General features: G+C 37.0%; 1 protein-coding gene across 8 annotated transcripts in view; it reads left to right on the top strand.

Annotated features, from left to right (window-relative positions):
* UTRN (utrophin) overlaps positions 1–19,304 on the top strand; it is a 501,645-nt gene that overhangs the window by 455,822 nt on the left and 26,519 nt on the right. For all 8 annotated transcript variants that reach the window (XM_059941058.1, XM_059941060.1, XM_059941059.1 and 5 more), the window contains 4 exons: positions 8,459–8,595; positions 16,633–16,671; positions 16,897–16,962; positions 18,052–18,117. In XM_059941058.1, the coding sequence (XP_059797041.1) occupies positions 8,459–8,595; positions 16,633–16,671; positions 16,897–16,962; positions 18,052–18,117 (308 nt within the window). The remainder of the gene's footprint in view (positions 1–8,458; positions 8,596–16,632; positions 16,672–16,896; positions 16,963–18,051; positions 18,118–19,304) is intronic.

Raw genomic sequence — 19,304 nt, 5'->3', positions numbered from 1 at the left:
GTGGCGAGTGGGGGCTACTCTTCGTTGCAGTGAGCAGGCTTCTCATTGCGATGGCTTCTCTTGTTGTGGAGTACGGGCTCTAGGCATGCAGGCTTCAGTAGTTGTGGCACACGGGCTCAGTAGTTGTGGCTCACGGGCTCTAGAATGCAGGCTCAGTAGTGTGGCACATGGGCTTAGTTGCTCCGTGGCATGTGGGATCTTCCTGGACCAGGGCTCGAACCCGTGTCCCCAGCATTGGCAGGCGGATTCTTAACCACTGTGCCACCAGGGAAGCCCTGTTGTTAGCTTTTAAGGTGATATTTGAGCAAAATCCATTTTACTTTGGATGACTCATTACTTATTCTTGACCCTTTGATGATTCTGTTAATGCTAATACTTTAGTTTCATATTTTTCCATTAGAACTGGAAACACTCTGAGCTTATCTTACTAATTTCATCCTACCTATAGAATTCAGTGTGTCTGAATTTCAACTTGTTGAAATCTAGGAAACTTAAAGCAAAACTGAGAGATTGTTTTGCAATTTTTAAAAAACTATTGGAACATCTTTAAGATAAGCCCTATGATAATGAAATGTTCTCTTTAGAAGTATGCATCTATCGTTTGGGACTATTGACTTCTATATGTAAGACGTAATTCCTGCTAATGAGGGTGTTGTTGAACAATGATTTTTGTATTTGTGTATGATCCAAATAATAATAATTATTCTACTCATGTGCCAAAGACTGTGTTGTTTCTTGTGTAATATTGGTTTTCCTCCTTGTTCTTCCTTGTTTTCCTCTGTCTATAACTTATGCATATTTGTAGTTAAGTTAAAAGTCTAATGTTGGGAGTATTTGTTAAGGAATTAGGTAATAGTGCCATCCCAAGTCATGAATTGACCAAAGAAATTTTGAGGAGATTTAAAATGAATATGGTTTTGTTTTTTTATTTGTAGTTCTCTAACTCTAAATTTTGCTCTATATGAAGTCTATATTTGTTCCCAATCAAGGAGTAAAACAGAGGAAAATTTAAAATACCCCCAACTTTGGTTGGCAAAATAGAACTCAAGAGTGAAAAATCATCTCATACCAGCTTACACAGGAGTTTTTGGGATTTGGGTAGAGAGTTACATGGACAGACTTACCCCAGGCTACATTTTATAATTCAGCAACACTTTTTAAATAATTGATTTGTACTAGTTGGTGGGGAGCAAGTCAAGAACTAACTACTTAGCATTATCCAAATAAGTTTTCGTTATTATCTCACTGCTTCTTAATAGCAGCATAACAGAGGAAAGTATATTTTAAAGTATTCACATACCCACTTGTCTGTGTAGGTTCAGTTTTTAAATGTTTTTCACAGTGAGTCACCTTCATTTGATTTCCAAAAATGACAATTTGAAGGACAGGCCTCATTTGGATGTGAGAGTTCTTATGTGCTTGTTAAAAATGAGTCCAGAAGGATTTGGGGGAGATGGTGGTAGCAGTGGCTTCAGAGTTTTCAATCTCTTCTGCCTTTGCCATTTTCTTCCCATTTGTAAAGTAGTGACATAAAAAGAGACAGAGATCTAGACAGCAAAACCGAACCTCTGGATAATATTTACAACAAAACTAGGTAATGGGATATCCCCCAAATAAATCTAGGTGGTAACAAACCACCACCAGTCACAAAACTTGCAACATATTGTTGGGGAGGAAAAAATTTACCTCTACCTGTCTAGGTTCTTCTGACTGGTCTAATAATTAAATTGACATGAGACAGACTAACAAGAGAAAATCAAAGTTTAATTTTGTGCATACGAGAGACTCAAAGAAATGACCGAAGCAGGCAGTTTTGTACCTTTTAGGCAAAAAAACCCAATAACTTTGTGAAGAAGTGACAAGACAAAGAAACTTAGGCTTTGCTACCAATTACTGAAGAATCTAAGCAGATGGTTCACGCAGCTTTCTCAGCCTTGAATTCCCTATTTCTAGCGATAAGGATGTTTCTCTGTGTCCTGGTGTAGGAAGGGTACCTTTTACATGGGAGATTATTTCCTGCTTTCAGGGGGACAAAGAGTAGGGGTCAGACTGTTCTTGCCCTGGCTGTTTCTCAATTAACTTTAATTTAAACTAATCAGTATGCCCCTTTGGCATATTTTGGGGTGACAGAACATAGGAAAGAGTTAGAAATAAAAGAAAAATAATTTCAGAAATTAAGACTAATTAATTTTAGTCTTAATAAACAGAACAGATAAACACCATAAAAGAAGTAGAAGGTGAATAAGAGGCAAATCTTAAAACTTAAAAAGAAGTGAAGAAAGGGCTTCCCTGGTGGCGCAGTGGTTGAGAATCTGCCTGCCGATGCAGGGGACACGGGTTCGAGCCCTGGTCTGGGAAGATCCCACATGCCGCTGAGCAACTAGGCCCGTGAGCCACAACTACTGAGCCTGCACGTCTGAAGCCTGTGCTCCGCAACGAGAGGCCGTGATAGTGAGAGGCCCGTGCACCGCGATGAAGAGTGGCCCCCGCTTGCTGCAACTGGAAAAAACCCTCGCACAGAAACGAAGACCCAACACAGCCAAAAATATAAATTAATTAATTAATTAATTAATTAAAAAAAAAAAGAAGTGAAGAAAGCAATATAAGGGATTCAAGAGAAAATGACAAATACTGAAGATAGGCAAAAAAAAAAAGGACTGAAAGTATGGATAATATGAGTCTCTGAAGAAGAAACCCAAGATAAGGTAGAACAAACCCTAAAAATAAAAATTAAAGGGACTTCTCTGGCGTCCCAGTGGCTAAGACTCGGCGCTTCCCCCGCAGGGGGCGTGGGTTTGGTCTCTGGTTGGGGAACTAAGATCCTGCATGCCTCATGGGGGGGCCAAAAATAAAAAATAAAACAATAAAATAAAATAAAATAAAATTTAAAAAGAAGGAAAACTAATCAATTCTACTTCCAAAAAAAATTTTTTGAAGAAAATCTTTCCTCCCTCAAAAAAAAAAAAAAACCCGGAAGAACAAGAAAAAGTGAATCTGTATACTGAAAGAGTATATTATGCCTGAGAACACTAACTCAGAATGATCAACACTATGGCATATTCTGGTAAAATTAATGGACTTTAAAATAAAAAAAAAATCCTTTGGTCATTTAAACAAAAGGAAAAAATGACTTAAAAAGGAAAGAAAATTAAATAACCATCAGACTTTTCAACTGCAATACTTTATACCAAAAGAAAATGGAGGAACATACTTAAGCAGCTCAAGGGAAAAATATATGAGCCAAGAATTTCATATCCAGAAAAACCAACTTTCTAGTAACTAGCAAAGGACACAGGAAATGCATCATCAACATGGAAGAGCTCAGGTAATATTGGTCCTATGAGCACTTCTTGGGGAATTTATTAGAGACCAGGCTTAGGCAACCAAAGTAACTAGAGACATAACATCCTACGGACTGATGGAGAGCATTAACTATATTGTTACCAGTAGAACTTAAACTAAATGGGACAACAAGAAGAGGCTCCTACTGGTCAAAGATAGGACAGTTTGAGCTTCAATAATGATAATATAGTTGACCCTTGAACAACTCGGGGGTTAGGAGCACCAACCCCCTGGAGAGTGGAAAATCCACGTATAACTTTACAGTGGGCCCTCCACATCCACGGTTTGTGTAGTGCTATAGTACATATTTAGTGAAAAAAATCTGTGTATGAGTGGACCCGCGTCATTCAAACCCATGTTGTTCAAGGGTCAACAGTAATTGCAATAGATCAAAACTCATCAAATATGTTAATCTATGAATTCATAATGATATCTTAAAATAATTTAAAAATTGGTCTTCTTTGGAAGATGGTAGGAAACCAATTCATTACAGGGAAAATTGGTCAATAAAAGAGAAAAATCAAACACGTAATCCTGCCTTTCCTGAATGAACTGTACTATTGAGTGACTAAATGGATGAAGGGGATGTCCTTAAGATTTGTTTTCAACTAAAAATGAACGGTAGAATTAGAATATCACCATTTTAAAGCCCTCATTGGATGGATATAGGCATTTAGCATGAAAGCTACTAGGATTATGTAAGAGAGATGACCACACATCATGTGTTTGCTATAATCCTACCAAACACCACCAATAATCTTGCCGAAAGAGCAAACCTGAGTCTCATTGAGTCTCATGCATTCTCTGTATCCAGCTGCCAATTTGCAGGATATCCAAAGGAACATGCTAAACTGCACCAAAAATATGCAACCAGCAAAATCCTACTCTTGAAAACTTTACAGGTTGAATTGCCTGAGTTTCCAACAGATAAATTGTAATGAAATGGCAAGTATGAAGAAGAAATCTGGTAGATTAAAAGTGACTTAAAATATATCTGATTTTAAAAAATGAGCTAGACTAAACTATAGTATCTAAGGACAGACATTGGAGTGATGAAACTATTTTGAAAACACAAGGAAGTTATTATTATAAAAGTGAGGATGCTGGTTTTAGGGAGATGGGAAGGGGTTAGGACTGGAATGAGGCTTCTGAAATGTCCAACAAAGTTCAATTTCCTGACTGGATCGTATTCACCATATAATGTATTTTATTAAACCAAGTGCCTGTTACATATAGTTTTATATATCTGTGTTTTATTTTGCAATAAAAAGGATTAAAAAATAAAACAGTCCAGTTACAACCATTTTAAGAGTGGTTATCTCTGGGTGACAGAAGAGCTGGCAATTTTAATTCTTCTCTTTTTTCTCTTCCATGTGTATTTTTTTTCTAATTGTACTTGCACTGAGCATTTCTTGTATATGCAATTTAAAAGTTATAAAATGACATTTCAATATAAATTTTGTAAAAATCAGCCACAGGGTATCTTAGTAGTACTTTATTTAAAATAAAGGCAAAATTCAGACTGTAATAATAGTTTAGTCAATGGCTATGGCTTCTTTTTCTTACAAAACTTAAGACTGTTCCGTTTTTCTTGGAGAGGTGATATAGCTCTGGTGTGGTGAAAAGACCCAGGTTTGCAAGAGCAGCTCTTGCCTTACTCACCTTGTCAATCTGAATCCCTGAAAGCCTTGGTGTCAGTTTTCTTTTGGGTCAAAATAGTGATGATACTCTCACTGCCGTTGATAGTAAAAAAAAAAGATTGAAGGAAAGCTATTTATAAGGTGAGACTTGTGTGCTAATATATTACCCTCGTATTACCCTCGTTACATCTAATGAGATCTACAAAGTCTTTTGTTCTTTTTATTTCTTTTCTTACAGCAATAAGTGAAAACCTAGTCTTTCGAGAAATGCGTGGATAACTTAACATGCTGGATGATTTCTGTAGTAATGAATGATCCTTTCGATTTCATCTTCATATCATAATATCAATAGTTGTTTGCTTTAAAAAGAACAAGAATAACTCTGTCTCCATACTAGCATGGAGACAGTTGAGTTTGATGGTATTCATTATGCTAGGTGGGTGGTCCTCTGTTTAGCTTTTTACCAAACCATTGTTCTAGCACCTTCAAACAGAGAAATATTGGGTACTGTTATTAGATAGGAAATTAGACCAAATATGTACAAATATATTTAAGCCTTTTTTTTTTTTTTTTTTTTTTGGCCACGCCACGCGGCATGCAGTATCTTAGTTCCCTGACCAGGGATCGAACCTGCACCTCCAACATTGGAAGTGCAGTGTCCTCACCACTGGACTGCCAGGGAATACCCTATTTTAACCATTTTTGGTGAGAAAATAGGCATAATTCACTTTCTTGGCTCTATCCCAGCTAAAGAATCACATTCCTGTGGGATGAATTACTTTTCACTTTTCCTTTTAATATTGCATAAAGTTTATGGCGTTAGTGAATTTAGTGCCCTTAGATTACAACTGCTGGTGGTAGTTTCTTTTCCTCATTAGCATATATGAGAATGCACTCATTTTTTCTAAATATCAAATTTGAGCATTATCTGAAACCCCTGCTATAACTTTTTGGGAGGCAGGTAGGTGTTTTTTGTTTGTTTTTTGTGGGAGAGAGAAGGGTTTTTTGCTGGTCGGTTGGTTTTGCTTTGTTCTTCCATGTCCTGAATGTATTTAGCTAAAGAATGTGTGATGCGGAATTGGACTTGTACTTTTAATGATGTGTCATTTTTTTCCCAAGCAAGAGTTCACATTGAAACCAAAATAGAGATAAGCTAGAAGAACATTATACTAAGTAAAAGAAGCCAGTCACAAAAGACCACATGTTATTTGATTCCATTTATAAGAAATGTCCAGAGTAGACAAATCCACAGAAACAGAAAGTAGATTAGTGGTTGCCAGACGCTGAGGGGAGGAGATGGGGGTTGGGAAAGGGGTGGGAATGATTGGTGATCGGTACAGGCTTTCTTTCTTTTTGAGGTGATGATGGTGTTCTAGAATTAGATCGTGGTGATGGTTGCACAACGGCATGAATACACTAAAGGGCACTGTATTGTACGCTGTCCTGGCTGAGGCAGACTGGGGAAGTGGCCCGGTGCCTTGCCCACCTGGCCTTTTCTCCCACCCGCCCCACTCAGGGCTGCCTGAGTTAAAGACCTGGATATGGCTTGAAAATCACTGGCCCGAGCAATAAAAACCTTCTTATTGCCAGATGGAAATGGACCAAGTAAAAGCTGGAGGCCGTTACTTCTTTATCTCCTTGTATATTAACAGTGTGTTAAGAGCAGACATAGAAATAAATTGGGTCATAAATGCTTATTATTGCATGGGGCCTTCTTTTTGTATTTCTATCATGGAAACCTTCTTCCTTTTTTTTCTCTTTACCAAAACATTCAGGATAAACATATGTATAAACTTAATGATATGTGGTTGTGATACCCATTGCTAAAAGTCCAAATGTCCTTTATAGTAGTGATATATCCTTTTGGCTTTATTCTCTGTACCAGGCATTGTGTCTCTAAATATTGCCTTCTTTACTCCCAACTGTGTTCTGCTTCTCTCTCCTGTTCTGCCTGGTTAGATTTTAATACCCCCGAACCATCATCTTATAGCAACCCTTTTTCCTCTACAGAGTGCCTTGGCTTTTTTTTTTTTTCCCATTAATAGCTCATTTTCTACACTTTATATTTGGGAAGGTCTGTATCTATATAACTGCAGGTATTATATAGTTTTTTCTTTATTATTCAGGAAAAGATTTGACATTGTGGGTCTGATAGCAAAAGGCCTACTGATAATGTGGGCTTTTGCTTGCTATACATATCCTTTTAAATAAGGTGAAAATTGATGTATAAATAGCTTGGGCCGATTTATGTTTTCTCTCTGCTCTGCAAGCTTAGAGAATCAGAAGTTTCCTTAACTGTTTACTAGAAGAAGACATATTTAGGTGGAATGGGAGCAAATGGAAAGTAACAAAACCACATAAGGGTTGACTCAATTCAGTCGTTTTAAGAAATAATTACATTTTGTTAAACTTCTGTTTGCAAAACAAGTTTGTATGAGTCTTGGGCACGCTTGTCATGAGGGAAAAGACAGACTGGGGACGGTGCAAGGCCTGGAGGGGAGCAGGTGGCAGGTAAGTCAATATATTTAGCACTCAGTTTGTTATTATAGAAAAGTCCTCCGGTTTCGCTTTGTAAAGAGGTTGGCGTGAGGTCTGTCTAGTTGTAGAAGGGATAGCCAACTAGGAGTCAGATGACCAAGGTTTCAGTTCAGTTCTGCACACATCAATATTTTAAATACACTTTCAGAAGGACTAAAGTTGATGTCTGTTTAACATTTTCCAAAAAAAACTAGAATTGATGATACAGAGTAGAAAACTGGGGCTCAGAGAACAGTTCATTGAGTGGATGAGGGCTTGGGGGTTGGGGTAGATTTCAGCCCACCTCACCCTAAATGATTAGTAACTAATCATCTTGAACTGCTTCTTAAAAAAGTCACGTTTTATATCGCCATTAGTAATTTAGTCCGTGTCGAATAATTATATGTTTGTATGGTTGGAAAAGAACAAAGAATCTGACAGTATTTCTTGCAATATAGAGAACCAGTGTGGCCCTGCTCTTTCTCTCTTGTGTATTTCTCTTTTTCCAGATTACAATTTATGTTGACTTGTACAGGCTGTATATATAGCTCACCCTGATTTATTCACCTTAGTTAAAACCATATAATATCCAGAATACTTCGTCATCACCAAATGTTTAATAACATTTTGCCGCTTTTTTAGTGAAAGGAATCAACCAATAACATTGCCAAAACTAATTTTACTTTTAGGCCCGATTTTTAACATATTGGGGAAATTATCAACTTATGAAAATTTAAAATTTAAACAGAAAATTTAAAATTGTAAACTAATGGCTGGATATATTTAATGATGAGTCCTGATTGCCATGTGTTATGACCTTGTATACTATTCCAAAAATACATAAAGCTACTGAAACTGTGGTCATGTAATTGCATCAGTTTACATCCACTCTAATTTGATTGTAGATAGTTGTCTCCTTTCATTTTAATGAGAAAAGTGTAATTTTTTCAACCTCATAGACAACATCTGGGGAAGATGTACGGGACTTCACAAAGGTGCTGAAGAATAAGTTCAGATCGAAGAAATACTTTGCCAAACATCCTCGGCTTGGCTACCTGCCTGTCCAGACAGTTCTTGAAGGTGACAACTTAGAGACGTAAGTTTAATTTTACTATTAAAACTTGTATTTGTACATGCTCTTATACCTGCTACTTTTATGTTAGTGACAAAAGAGAAATCTGATACCAAAAAAGAATTTGTGTTTTGGTAAAATGTTTCATTTTAAAAGAGGTAAAATAAACTTGGAACCAGTCTTCACAACATGAATTTTGACTGTTTGCTTTTGACGGCACAGCAAAACTTCCAGGTTTAATTTTGCCTGTGTTCCTAAACTTTTAAAACATGTAATAATGTGTCAGCCTTTGCATTAGTCATCTCTTTTATTCTTAAAAATACTTAAAGTAAATTGTGGTATTATATGCTCTTTCATTATTTTATTTATTTTCCATTTTTCTCTCTTTGTGGGATGTTTTTACTATTTCTTGCAGTGTGTTTTGCACTCATTTTACATATTTTTTTTTATAAATTTATTTATTTTATTTATTTATTTTTGGCTATGTTGGGTCCTCGTTGCTGTGCGCGGGCTTCCTCTAGTTGTGGCGAGCGGGGTCTACTCTTGGTTTCAGTGAGCGTGCTTCTCATTGCAGTGGCTTCTCTTGTTGCGGAGCACAGGCTCTAGGCACGAGGTCTTCAGTAGTTGTGGCGCACGGACTTAGTTGCTCCGTGGCATGTGGGATCCTCCCGGACCAGGGCTCGAACCTGTGTGCCCTGCATTGGCAGGTGGATTCTTAACCACTGAGCCATCAGGGAAGTCCCCCTTTACATTTTTTTTTTTTTTAAACATCTTTATTGGAGTATAATTGCTTTACAATGGTGTTAGTTTCTGCTTTATAACAAAGTGAATCAGTTATACATATACATATGTTCCCAGATCTCTTCCCTCTTGCATCTCCCTCCCTCCTACCCTCCCCATCCCACCCCTCTAGGTGGTCACAAAGCACCGAGCTGATCTCCCTGTGCTATGCGGCTGCTTCCCATTAGCTATCTATTTTACATTTGGTAGTGTATATATGTCCATGACACTCTCTCACCCTGTCACATCTCACCCCTCCCCCTCCCCACATCCTCAAGTCCATTCTCTAGTAGGTCTGTGTCTTTATTCCCGTCTTGCCACTAGGTTCTTCATGACCTTTTTTTTTTTTTCCTTAGATTCCATATTTATGTGTTAGCATACTGTATTTGTTTTTCTCTTTCTGACTTACTTCACTCTGTATGACAGACTCTAACTCCATCCACCTCATTACAAATACCTCCATTTCATTTCTTTTTATGGCTGAGTAATATTCCATTGTATATATGTGCCACATCTTCTTTATCCATTCATCTGATGATGGACACTTAGGTTGCTTCCATGTCCTGGCTATTGTAAATAGAGCTGCAATGAACATTTTGGTACATGACTCTTTTTGAATTATGGTTTTCTCAGGGTATATGCCCAGTAGTGGGATTGCTGGGTCATATGGTAGTTCTATTTTTAGTTTTTTAAGGAACCTCCATACTGTTCTCCATAGTGACTGTATCAATTTACATTCCCACCAACAGTGCAAGAGTGTTCCCTTTTCTTCACACCCTCTCCAGCATTTATTGTTTCTAGATTTTTTGATGATGGCCATTCTGACCGGTGTGAGATGATACCTTATTGTAGTTTTGATTTGCATTTCTCTAATGATTAATGATGTTGAGCATTCTTTCATGTGTCTGTTGGCCATCTGTATATCTTCTTTGGAGAAATGTCTATTTAGGTCTTCTGCCCATTTTTGGATTGGGTTGTTTGTTTTTTTGTTATTGAGCTGCATGAGCTGCTTGTAAATCTTGGAGATTATTCCTTTGTCAGTTGCTTCATTTGCAAATATTTTCTCCCATTCTGAGGGTTGTCTTTTGGTCTTATTTATGGTTTCCTTTGCTTTGCAAAAGCTTTTAAGTTTCATTAGGTCCCATCTGTTTATTTGTGTTTTTATTTCCATTTCTCTAGGGGCTGGGTCAAAAAGGATCTTGCTGTGATTTATGTCATAGAGTGTTCTGTCTATGTTTTCCTCTAAGAGTTTGATAGGGTCTGGCCTTACACTTAGGTCTTTAATCCATTTTGAGTTTATTTTTGTGTATGGTGTCAAGGCGTGTTCTAATTTCATACTTTTACATGTACCTGTCCAATTTTCCCAGCACCACTTATTGAAGAGGCTGTCTTTTCTCCACTGTATATGCTTGCCTCCTTTATCAAAGATAAGGTGACCATACGTGCGTGGGTTTATCTCTGGGCTTTCTATCCTGTTCCATTGATCTATATTTCTGTTTTTGTGCCAGTACCAAACTGTCTTGATTACTGTAGCTTTGTAATATAGTCTGAAATCAGGGAGCCTGATTCCTCCAGCTCCATTTTTCGTTCTCAAGATTGCTTTGGCTATTCGGGGTCTTTTGTGTCTCCATACAGGTTGTGAAATTTTTTGTTCTAGTTCTGTGAAAAATGCCAGTGGTAGTTTGATAGGGATTGCATTGAATCTGTAGATTGCTTTGGGTAGTAGAGTCATTTTCACGATGTTGATTCTTCCAATCCAAGAACATGGTATATCTCTCCATATTTTTTTCCCATATTTTTAATATAAGTTTATTAATAATACTTAATCTCTTGCTTCAGATATATACCTATACTAAATCTCATCAAAATCTCACATTACATTTCTAATTTCTTTTTTTCTTGAACATGAAGACAGCGAAATGAGACAGCTTTATATTGTACATGAAATAGACAAAATTTCTTAAAAGTATATAATTTGAGTTTACAAACATAAATGAAACAAAGCTTCAAGTAACAAAACTACTTTGGGATTATAAAGCAGAGAAGAGCAATTTATAGCCTGAAATGAAAAGAAAAAGAAACTTTAAAGTGAGCCTGAAGAAATGCAAGAGCAAATTTTAAATTACTAAACAATTATACCTCAAGATCAAAATAAATAAAATTTTAAATCTTTGAATCACTTTTTTAAAATATCAGCATAAATATGCCGGCCAAGGCAATTTTCTTGTGCTTGAATCTTGGGGGAAATTAACTTTTATTGCTAATCATCACCAGAGTGCCTAGTTGTAAAGAATAGTGAAGTTCTAGTTACAGAAATATGCCCTCTCAAATAACTACAGAAGAGAAGCTCCGAAGTGTGAAGTCTGGAGTTTCCTACATTATACAGTAGAGAAAGTTGTAATAAGAAGTATAAAAATGTGTTGACATTTAACCTTCAAAACTCATAATTCATTTTATTGTGTACATGAGAGAGAATCAGAGAATAGTAATCGTCCAGTATATTATGACAGTCCGTTTCTCAAAGATGTCAAAATAGAGGGATAGACTATTTAGTCCATTTTTTTTTTCCAGATAAAACCCTATAGACCAGGGACTTTGCTACATTTACGTGCAGTCTTTTTTTTTTAATTTGTTGAACTGCTAAGAAGTAGAAGAAAGACCACAGCCAAAGCATAGTAGGTATTTTTATCCCTCTATAGGTAACATTATGGGTGAGCAGGCAGAAAGAAATATAAAGCAGCTGTATATGTAGATAAAAATACCACATACTCATTTAAAGCATACCAAGAAATTCAAACTTTTTGATAACCTTGATTGATTTCAAATTCTGTACAATTTAAGATATATGCCTCCCAGTCATTTTTTCCACAGTACATTTTAGAAGAAATGTTTTTGAAACGATTTCAATTTAAAGGACACTACTCAAATACTTAAAATCTATAAGGAAAGTTATATCTTTGGTCCTCTGTTTTGTGGGTAGATTTTTTTTTCTTTTTTTTCAAAAGTGTATGATAATACATTATTTGTTTTAGTATCTAATATATAGCTTAACTATGCTGAACACCTTCTAATAAAGACAAAATTTTACTTATCTTGGTATCAGATCTAAATAACCTTTGGAGTAACTGCCTGAAGCATAGAATTATCACACAGTGCTTTTATTTATAGGATAATTTGATAGGTTTGAAGTAGTGATGTGCCTTTCACTCTTTGGATAAACCATTTGGGACCATTTATGTCCCAGATATATGCATCTTCATATGAGTCATACAGATAGATAGATCTTTTAAACTCCTTTTAAGCAATTTTGATAATTTGCCTTTCACTGTCAAAATAATCACTGACATCAATCATTCTATTCTGGGTGACTCAGTGAAAGTAAAAAAGAACAGAAAAGTATGCCAAATAATTTTGTGCTACGATTTTTGGCTGTAACTCTGAAGATGCTTCATTTTAGCTAACATGAATTTACCAGCATTGTCAGTGAGAGGAAAACAAGAGAAAGAAAAGAAGGAGTGTAAGATTAAGTCAGATGTCACAAGATCGTTTTTGAAAAAGATTTATGAGCTACTGGATACATTGGGCAGGTTTTCTTCTTTCTTCACTCCTAGGATGCGTTCTTGGAGTTGGTATAGTTCATTTTTCTACTGAGCCCTTTCCAGTACAAGGCCACTTAATCTTCTGGTATAACAATTTACATGAGTGGGTAGTAAAAAATTTGATTTCATTTATTCTCCTATTTGCGGGAAGAGAACATTGGAGAAAAACCAGCAAAGTGGTAAATGTGTTGAAGTTATATATGAAGCTGATTAGAATTTTCTTTTGCTTCTTTCTCTTTCATCTCTGCAAAATGTAAGGTCTTATCCCCTATCCAGTAATTATACATGCATGCGTGGAGCGGATTTATGAGAAAATTAGATATTAGTAAAAGAAGGTAAACAAATCCATGATTAGGCTTATTCGATTAATTTTATAACTATGCAAGATTTTTTTTTCAAAAAATAAATCAAAATAAATGAGTAGAGCTTGATGAAAGAGTTACTGTTGAAAATAAACCTGAGAAACAGGCTCAAAGAGTGACAAAGTAATTTGAGAATTGAGTGAGATTTACTGGCCAAAAAGGTTTCCCTGAAGATTAAAAGGAGTAAAATAGACACCTCTCCCTGGTATTGGTTAAGGTGGAGTAGATGAGTTTCATGTTTTTTTAAGTTCTTACTGTAGCAAGAACCAACTCATAGTTAGTAGAATTATGGTTGTGGGAGCATTGCACTGGCAGGAAGTGACAGCTAACCTGAGAACTGAAAGAGTAATAGGGCCAAACGCTCAGTGTTTGGTGCCTGGGGAGGAGAAGGAGAGTTTCAAGCCACGGCAAACATTTTCAAAAGCCTGAAGACAAGATTGTTTCAGAAACTGGGATGGGAAGCTGGAAATCGTGACGAGAAATGAAAATGGAGAGAAAAGCAAGAACCAGATAATGAAGGACCTTGTAAGCCATGCCACGGTGTTTGTAGGTTACCTGAGAGCCGTGGGGAGCTATTGAAGATTTGTATGTTAGAGCACACTGGGACTGCACTTACTCCGCTTGGGGAGAAATGGACTTCAGAAAGCAAAAAGATTGGAAGCATGAGGAGCAGTCTGCTGAGAATTTAAGGCACCAAAGGAGTCACGAAGTTCTTCAAAGAAAGTCTGGGTTAACATTAAGTATATTTAGTAGAGTCTGATTCCTTCCATATTAGTGTGTGATTAACCAAACTCTGTTCAAACACCACTTTGGAAAGCAGGGATAGGCTGCATTATGAAGTCTGGGCTAACACATAGATTGGTCTTATTTTTAACCCCCTTTAATCATAGATTCTAACAATGCAGGGAGAATATTGCCCAGTTTTCCTCTTCTAGAATTAAATGAAAAAGCTTATCATGTAACATTTTTTTTCTGCACATCAAGGTACTTTGAAGTCAGTAAAGCCTAAACTTCTGGGGTTTTTTTTAATCTTTATTTCTTTTCTTAGAAATTTTCACAATATATAAAAACTTTCTCTTGAGAAACTTCAATTCATCTTTTTACCTCTGCCATTCTTATCTTACTTAGTTCAGTGAATCACTTATTGTGCTAACTGAATTAACCTTACAGGAACCAGTCAAGCAGTTTCACAAAGCTTTCCTGAGTTCAATTAAGATCAAAAAATACATGTTTCTTACATTTAAAGCTCACAGTGAATGTTGTGGCACACTTGAATTTTAGAAATGGTCTCTCAAGCAGTTCCTATTTTTTAGAAAGTGTATAGCAAATCATTTACCTGACACCATCCATATTTCAGAGTTAATGAAAAGTGATGTAAAAAGACTATTGAATAATACTGTTTTGTTTCATTGTTGTTGTATCTATTTTATTACATGGGTAATTAAGTCTATATACAGTATAGATGTTCTGACAAACACAGACTGGATAAATACCTGTTTTTGAAAGTAGTTCCAAAGAGTCTCAGTTTTCCATCCCAATAAGATGACCTTCCATCTTCTTTTAATCTTTGCTATTCAGACATCAACTTTTGCTTCCCAGTAGGAGATAATGAGATCATTAACTTGTTCGTGAGTATGTATCTGTAATAGAAATAGGAGAATCAAGTAGATCTAGAATAATTTAAACTTTCCTTCCTCTTTGTTTCAATCAGCATTAGCTTTTGCAGGAGACTTTACTTAATTAGAAAACTAATTTTCTTTAGATTTTTAAATTTCCACATTCATCAGTATTCCCTCCTCTTCCTTCCCCTCCAGTAAAAAAGGTTAGGGTTTGAACTAGCTTTTTTTTTTTTTTTGACTGTGTCGGGTCTTCGTTTCTGTGCGAGGGCTTTCTCTAGTTGCGGCAAGCGGGGCCACTCTTCATCGCAGTGCGCGGGCCTCTCACTATCTCGGCTTCTCTTGTTGCGGAGCACAGGCTCCAGACGCGCAGGCTCAGTAGTTGTGGCTCACGGGCCCAGTTGCTCCGCGGCACGTGGGATCTTCCCAGACCAGGGCTCGAACCCGTGTCCCCTGCATCGGCAGGCAGACTCTCAACCACTGCGCCACCAGGGAAGCCCCCTAAACTAGCTTTTAATTAGGATCATTTGTTTTCAAATGATACATGGAGACCTCGGGATTTCTAGGCACTGCTGGGAGGTTGGAGTGTACCCCCAGGGCTGGGAGGGATACTGAATAATCAAGTTCCACTCAAGCCCTGATTCAAGCAATGTTCTTTTTGTCAGTTTCTTAGATAGAACTTCTGGATAAAATTTTGTTTGAAGAGAGTGAGTGTATCATGATCTAGAAAAGTTGCTTTCAGTTTTATGGATAATTGAGAATTTGGGCCGGGTGTAGAGGAAAGCGTGGCATCTAGGTTGTATCTTTTTTCAGTGAATCTGTGAGGTTGAGATACTTTGTGTACACCTGGATTTGGATTTTTACGTTTAAAATTGAGCAAAGATTCAGAACATTCTCGTCTTACCGCAACTCTGCCGTCAATATACAGTGTAGTCTCTGGTATTTAACTTTACCATTCTGATCAAGTTTCTTCTCCAGGAAAAACAAAAATATGATTGCATCTCCCTTCGGTATGTTATGGAACATTATTGTTTAAATTATTCCATAATTTTGAGCTATTTTAGAGCGTTCTGTTTCTTTTTTCAATCAGATTATTTAGAGATGTGTTTGCTATCTATAACAAATATCCTGTAATATCTGTGAAAAGGCCCCTGCAGGCACTTGAATACACAGTATCTCTTCTAGAATAAACAGTCATTTCTGTTAGTTTTGATTTTGTCACGGTGGACCTCAGGGCAACCAAACATGGGAGTGGAAGACAATTGAGAATGTCCCCCACCCCTACGCCCCACTGCTTTTTTTTTTTTTTATATAAATTTATTTATTTTATTTATTTTATTTTTGACTGCGTTGGGTCTTCGTTGCTGCACGCGGGCCTTCTCTAGTTGTGGCGAGCGGGGGCCACTCTTCATTGCGGTGCGCAGGCCTCTCACCGCAGTGACCTCTCCTGCTGTGAAGCACGGGCTCCAGGAGCGCGGGCCCCAGTAGTTGAGGCTCGCAGGCTCAGCAGTTGTGACACAAGGGCTTAGTTGCTCCGTGGCATGTGGGATCCCCCAGGACCAGGGCTCGAACCCATGTCCCCTGCATTGGCAGGCGGATTCCAAACCACTGCGCCACCAGGGAAACCCCGCCCCACTGCTTTTGTATTAAATTGCTCTAAAGTGTTTGTTCTATGACTTTTGTCTCCCTCTGCCCTCTTTGCAGTCCTATCACACTCATCAGTATGTGGCCAGAGCACTATGAGTGAGTATTCACAGCTTCATATGCACAAGACTGATGTTCTGATCAGCTTTATTAGCATGGGGTGATTACTAAACTCTTGTTCTAAAATAATAGTTCTGCCTCCTGGGTAACAATCCTAGTGGTTTGTTTGCATGTCAAATTCATTATTTAACTAAGCTAACATTCCTAAAGTAACATCTATCAACATTTGTGTGTAAAACTGTTTATTTGCTTTCTCTCTTATAGCCCTTCACAGTCTCCTCAGCTGTTTCATGATGATACCCATTCAAGAATAGAACAGTACGCTACACGGTAAGAAACTTTGGTAGGAGCCCTCCACTGCACTGCCACCCAGAATGTATCTCTTTCTGTATTAATCTTATGTCATTAACATGCCTTGATTTAAGGGAGGTAGTTTTGCAGAAGTCGTGATTCCATCATATTTGAAATCTGGGCTTTCATCTCTCCATGTTGTAATTTGCACTTTACCAAACACCTGCTATACATTCTATGGACTAAATCTCCATGGAATGTGATTACTGAGCTCATGAGAATCCAAACACTGTACAAGCAGGGTTTAGATAATGTAACCCAGTTTCAGTGAATGAAAGGAGGAATTGAAAGTGTTCTCAGGAGAGGGTGCACATATGAATTAAAATATGTAATTAAATGTATGCTAAAGCTTTATTATAGGGGTTTATTTTAGAGTCCCCAAACAATATAGAGCATAGGCTGGTCTTGATGGTACGTACAAACTTTCAGGAAAAAAATATACACTAAGCATTGGCAGTGCTAGTTACTACCTATGCCTTAAAAGGTTAGTTCAAGCACCATAAAATAGTAACATTTGAACTGAGTCTAGGCCAAGTAGAAATTTTGGGAGAAAGTCAGGCTTGGACCATTGGAAAAACATACTCAAAAGCATTGAGCTAGGAAAGAACATGGTTTATTTAAAGGATTGCAGGTGGAGAAAGGGGAAAGGATGAGAAGGAATGAAGGGACAGAAGCTGAAGTCCAATAATGGGGGGTCCACTTGCTAAGGAGTAGGATTCTGTCCTTTGGTAAAGGGGAGTCATGGAGAGTCTTTAAACACGAGAGGAACATAATCAGATTTGTGTGAGAATGAAGACTGACTAAAGGGTCCGGGAGCTCAATTCCGAGACTAGGTCTATTAGGAGACTAAGTAACATGATATAAAATAAAGGTCTCCAGGCCTTAAGGCAGTGGTGATAGAAATATAGCTCAACATTAGATGTTGTTTTAATTTCAAAGTCTTGCTAGGGGATTTGGGCCGTTCTGTATTTTGTGAGAATTAGGACAGTTTAAGGAACACTGAGGATGTACCAATCGACTATGCCCTATATGGCCACATTCTCTAACCTCCTTATTTTCATTTTTCAGACTGGCCCAGATGGAAAGGACTAATGGGTCTTTCCTCACTGATAGCAGCTCTACCACAGGAAGTGTGTAAGTAAATCATGAAATTAGTGCTGCCTGGGAAAGCTAGTTCTTGTATTATGGCTGTCGGATATAATCTTCATTGATTGCAGCCCTGAATTTTGATCCCAATCAAAATTGCTAAGTGTGGTTATAAAAATGTCTACATAGATTTTATGCTTTCAAGGCATGATAGTATAAATTGGATATGTTTATTTATTTAGTTTCATATAAGTTACTGAAAAAAATCCTACATTTGGCCACTCATCTGCCTCAGGAAAATCAGATTGTTTTATTTATAAATACAGGTATAGATATTCATTCCATTTGTCTGATATTTCTTGTTAATTTAACAAATGTAATTCTACAGAATATGTGCCATTCTGTAAAACTCTCTTCCTTCTGTGTGCTCACATTTTCTCCATAATCTCTGCCATTTAATAATTATAACCCACACAGGCTTGGACATCTCTTCCCCACCCTTCATTGAAAAGTGTTAACTCCTCTGCCAATATCTGATTTTATTAGCAACTAGGAAAAGCCTCCTTAACTCAAGAATACTTTTTAAAAACCTTTCTAGACAGGTATTTTATCTCTGATTATCCCACTGTTGTGTGCCAGAACTTTTCCCACCCTCCACCACCTTGGAATTAACATTTTAAATTCCGAATGATGTCTATAAGATTTCAATAGTGTCAAGTTCACTTGACTCACACAGATTCATTGTGGTCTGGATCTGGTGGGAAGCTGTAAGGTAGCCAGGAAAGTTGTAGAACATGGTTCTTAGGTGTTTTGTACTAAAAAAGATCATGGAGAGAGCCAAGTTGAAATACCTTAGGGCACTCTAACATGGAATGTCTTCTGGTCAATATTTTTTAAAAATTGTTTTACTATCATTAAGCTTATAAATAAAAGCTCTCAGGAGATTGTTCAATTTTAAATTTCAAAGATTAGCAAGTTAATACTATATAATAATACAGTAGTGATTTACCTTATTATTAATGTACTGTGAGTTTGGAACAATTCCCAAAGCAAGATAATAGCATATTCATAATGCTTGTTTCATATTTAACCTCCTAGTATGTATTTCTTATAAAGCAGTTAAGTATCTTGAATATCCTGAATCCACATGACTTCCACCACGTTTGACAAATAGCTAAAGAATTAAACAAAATTAAAAAATAATCATTAAAACCAAAATAATTACAACCAAACTT

Source organism: Balaenoptera ricei, chromosome 12 (genome assembly GCF_028023285.1).
Source record: "Balaenoptera ricei isolate mBalRic1 chromosome 12, mBalRic1.hap2, whole genome shotgun sequence".
Classification (NCBI taxonomy): domain Eukaryota; kingdom Metazoa; phylum Chordata; class Mammalia; order Artiodactyla; family Balaenopteridae; genus Balaenoptera; species Balaenoptera ricei.
Note: the sequence above shows the minus strand (reverse complement) of the source record. Positions and strands in the feature narration are given on the sequence as shown.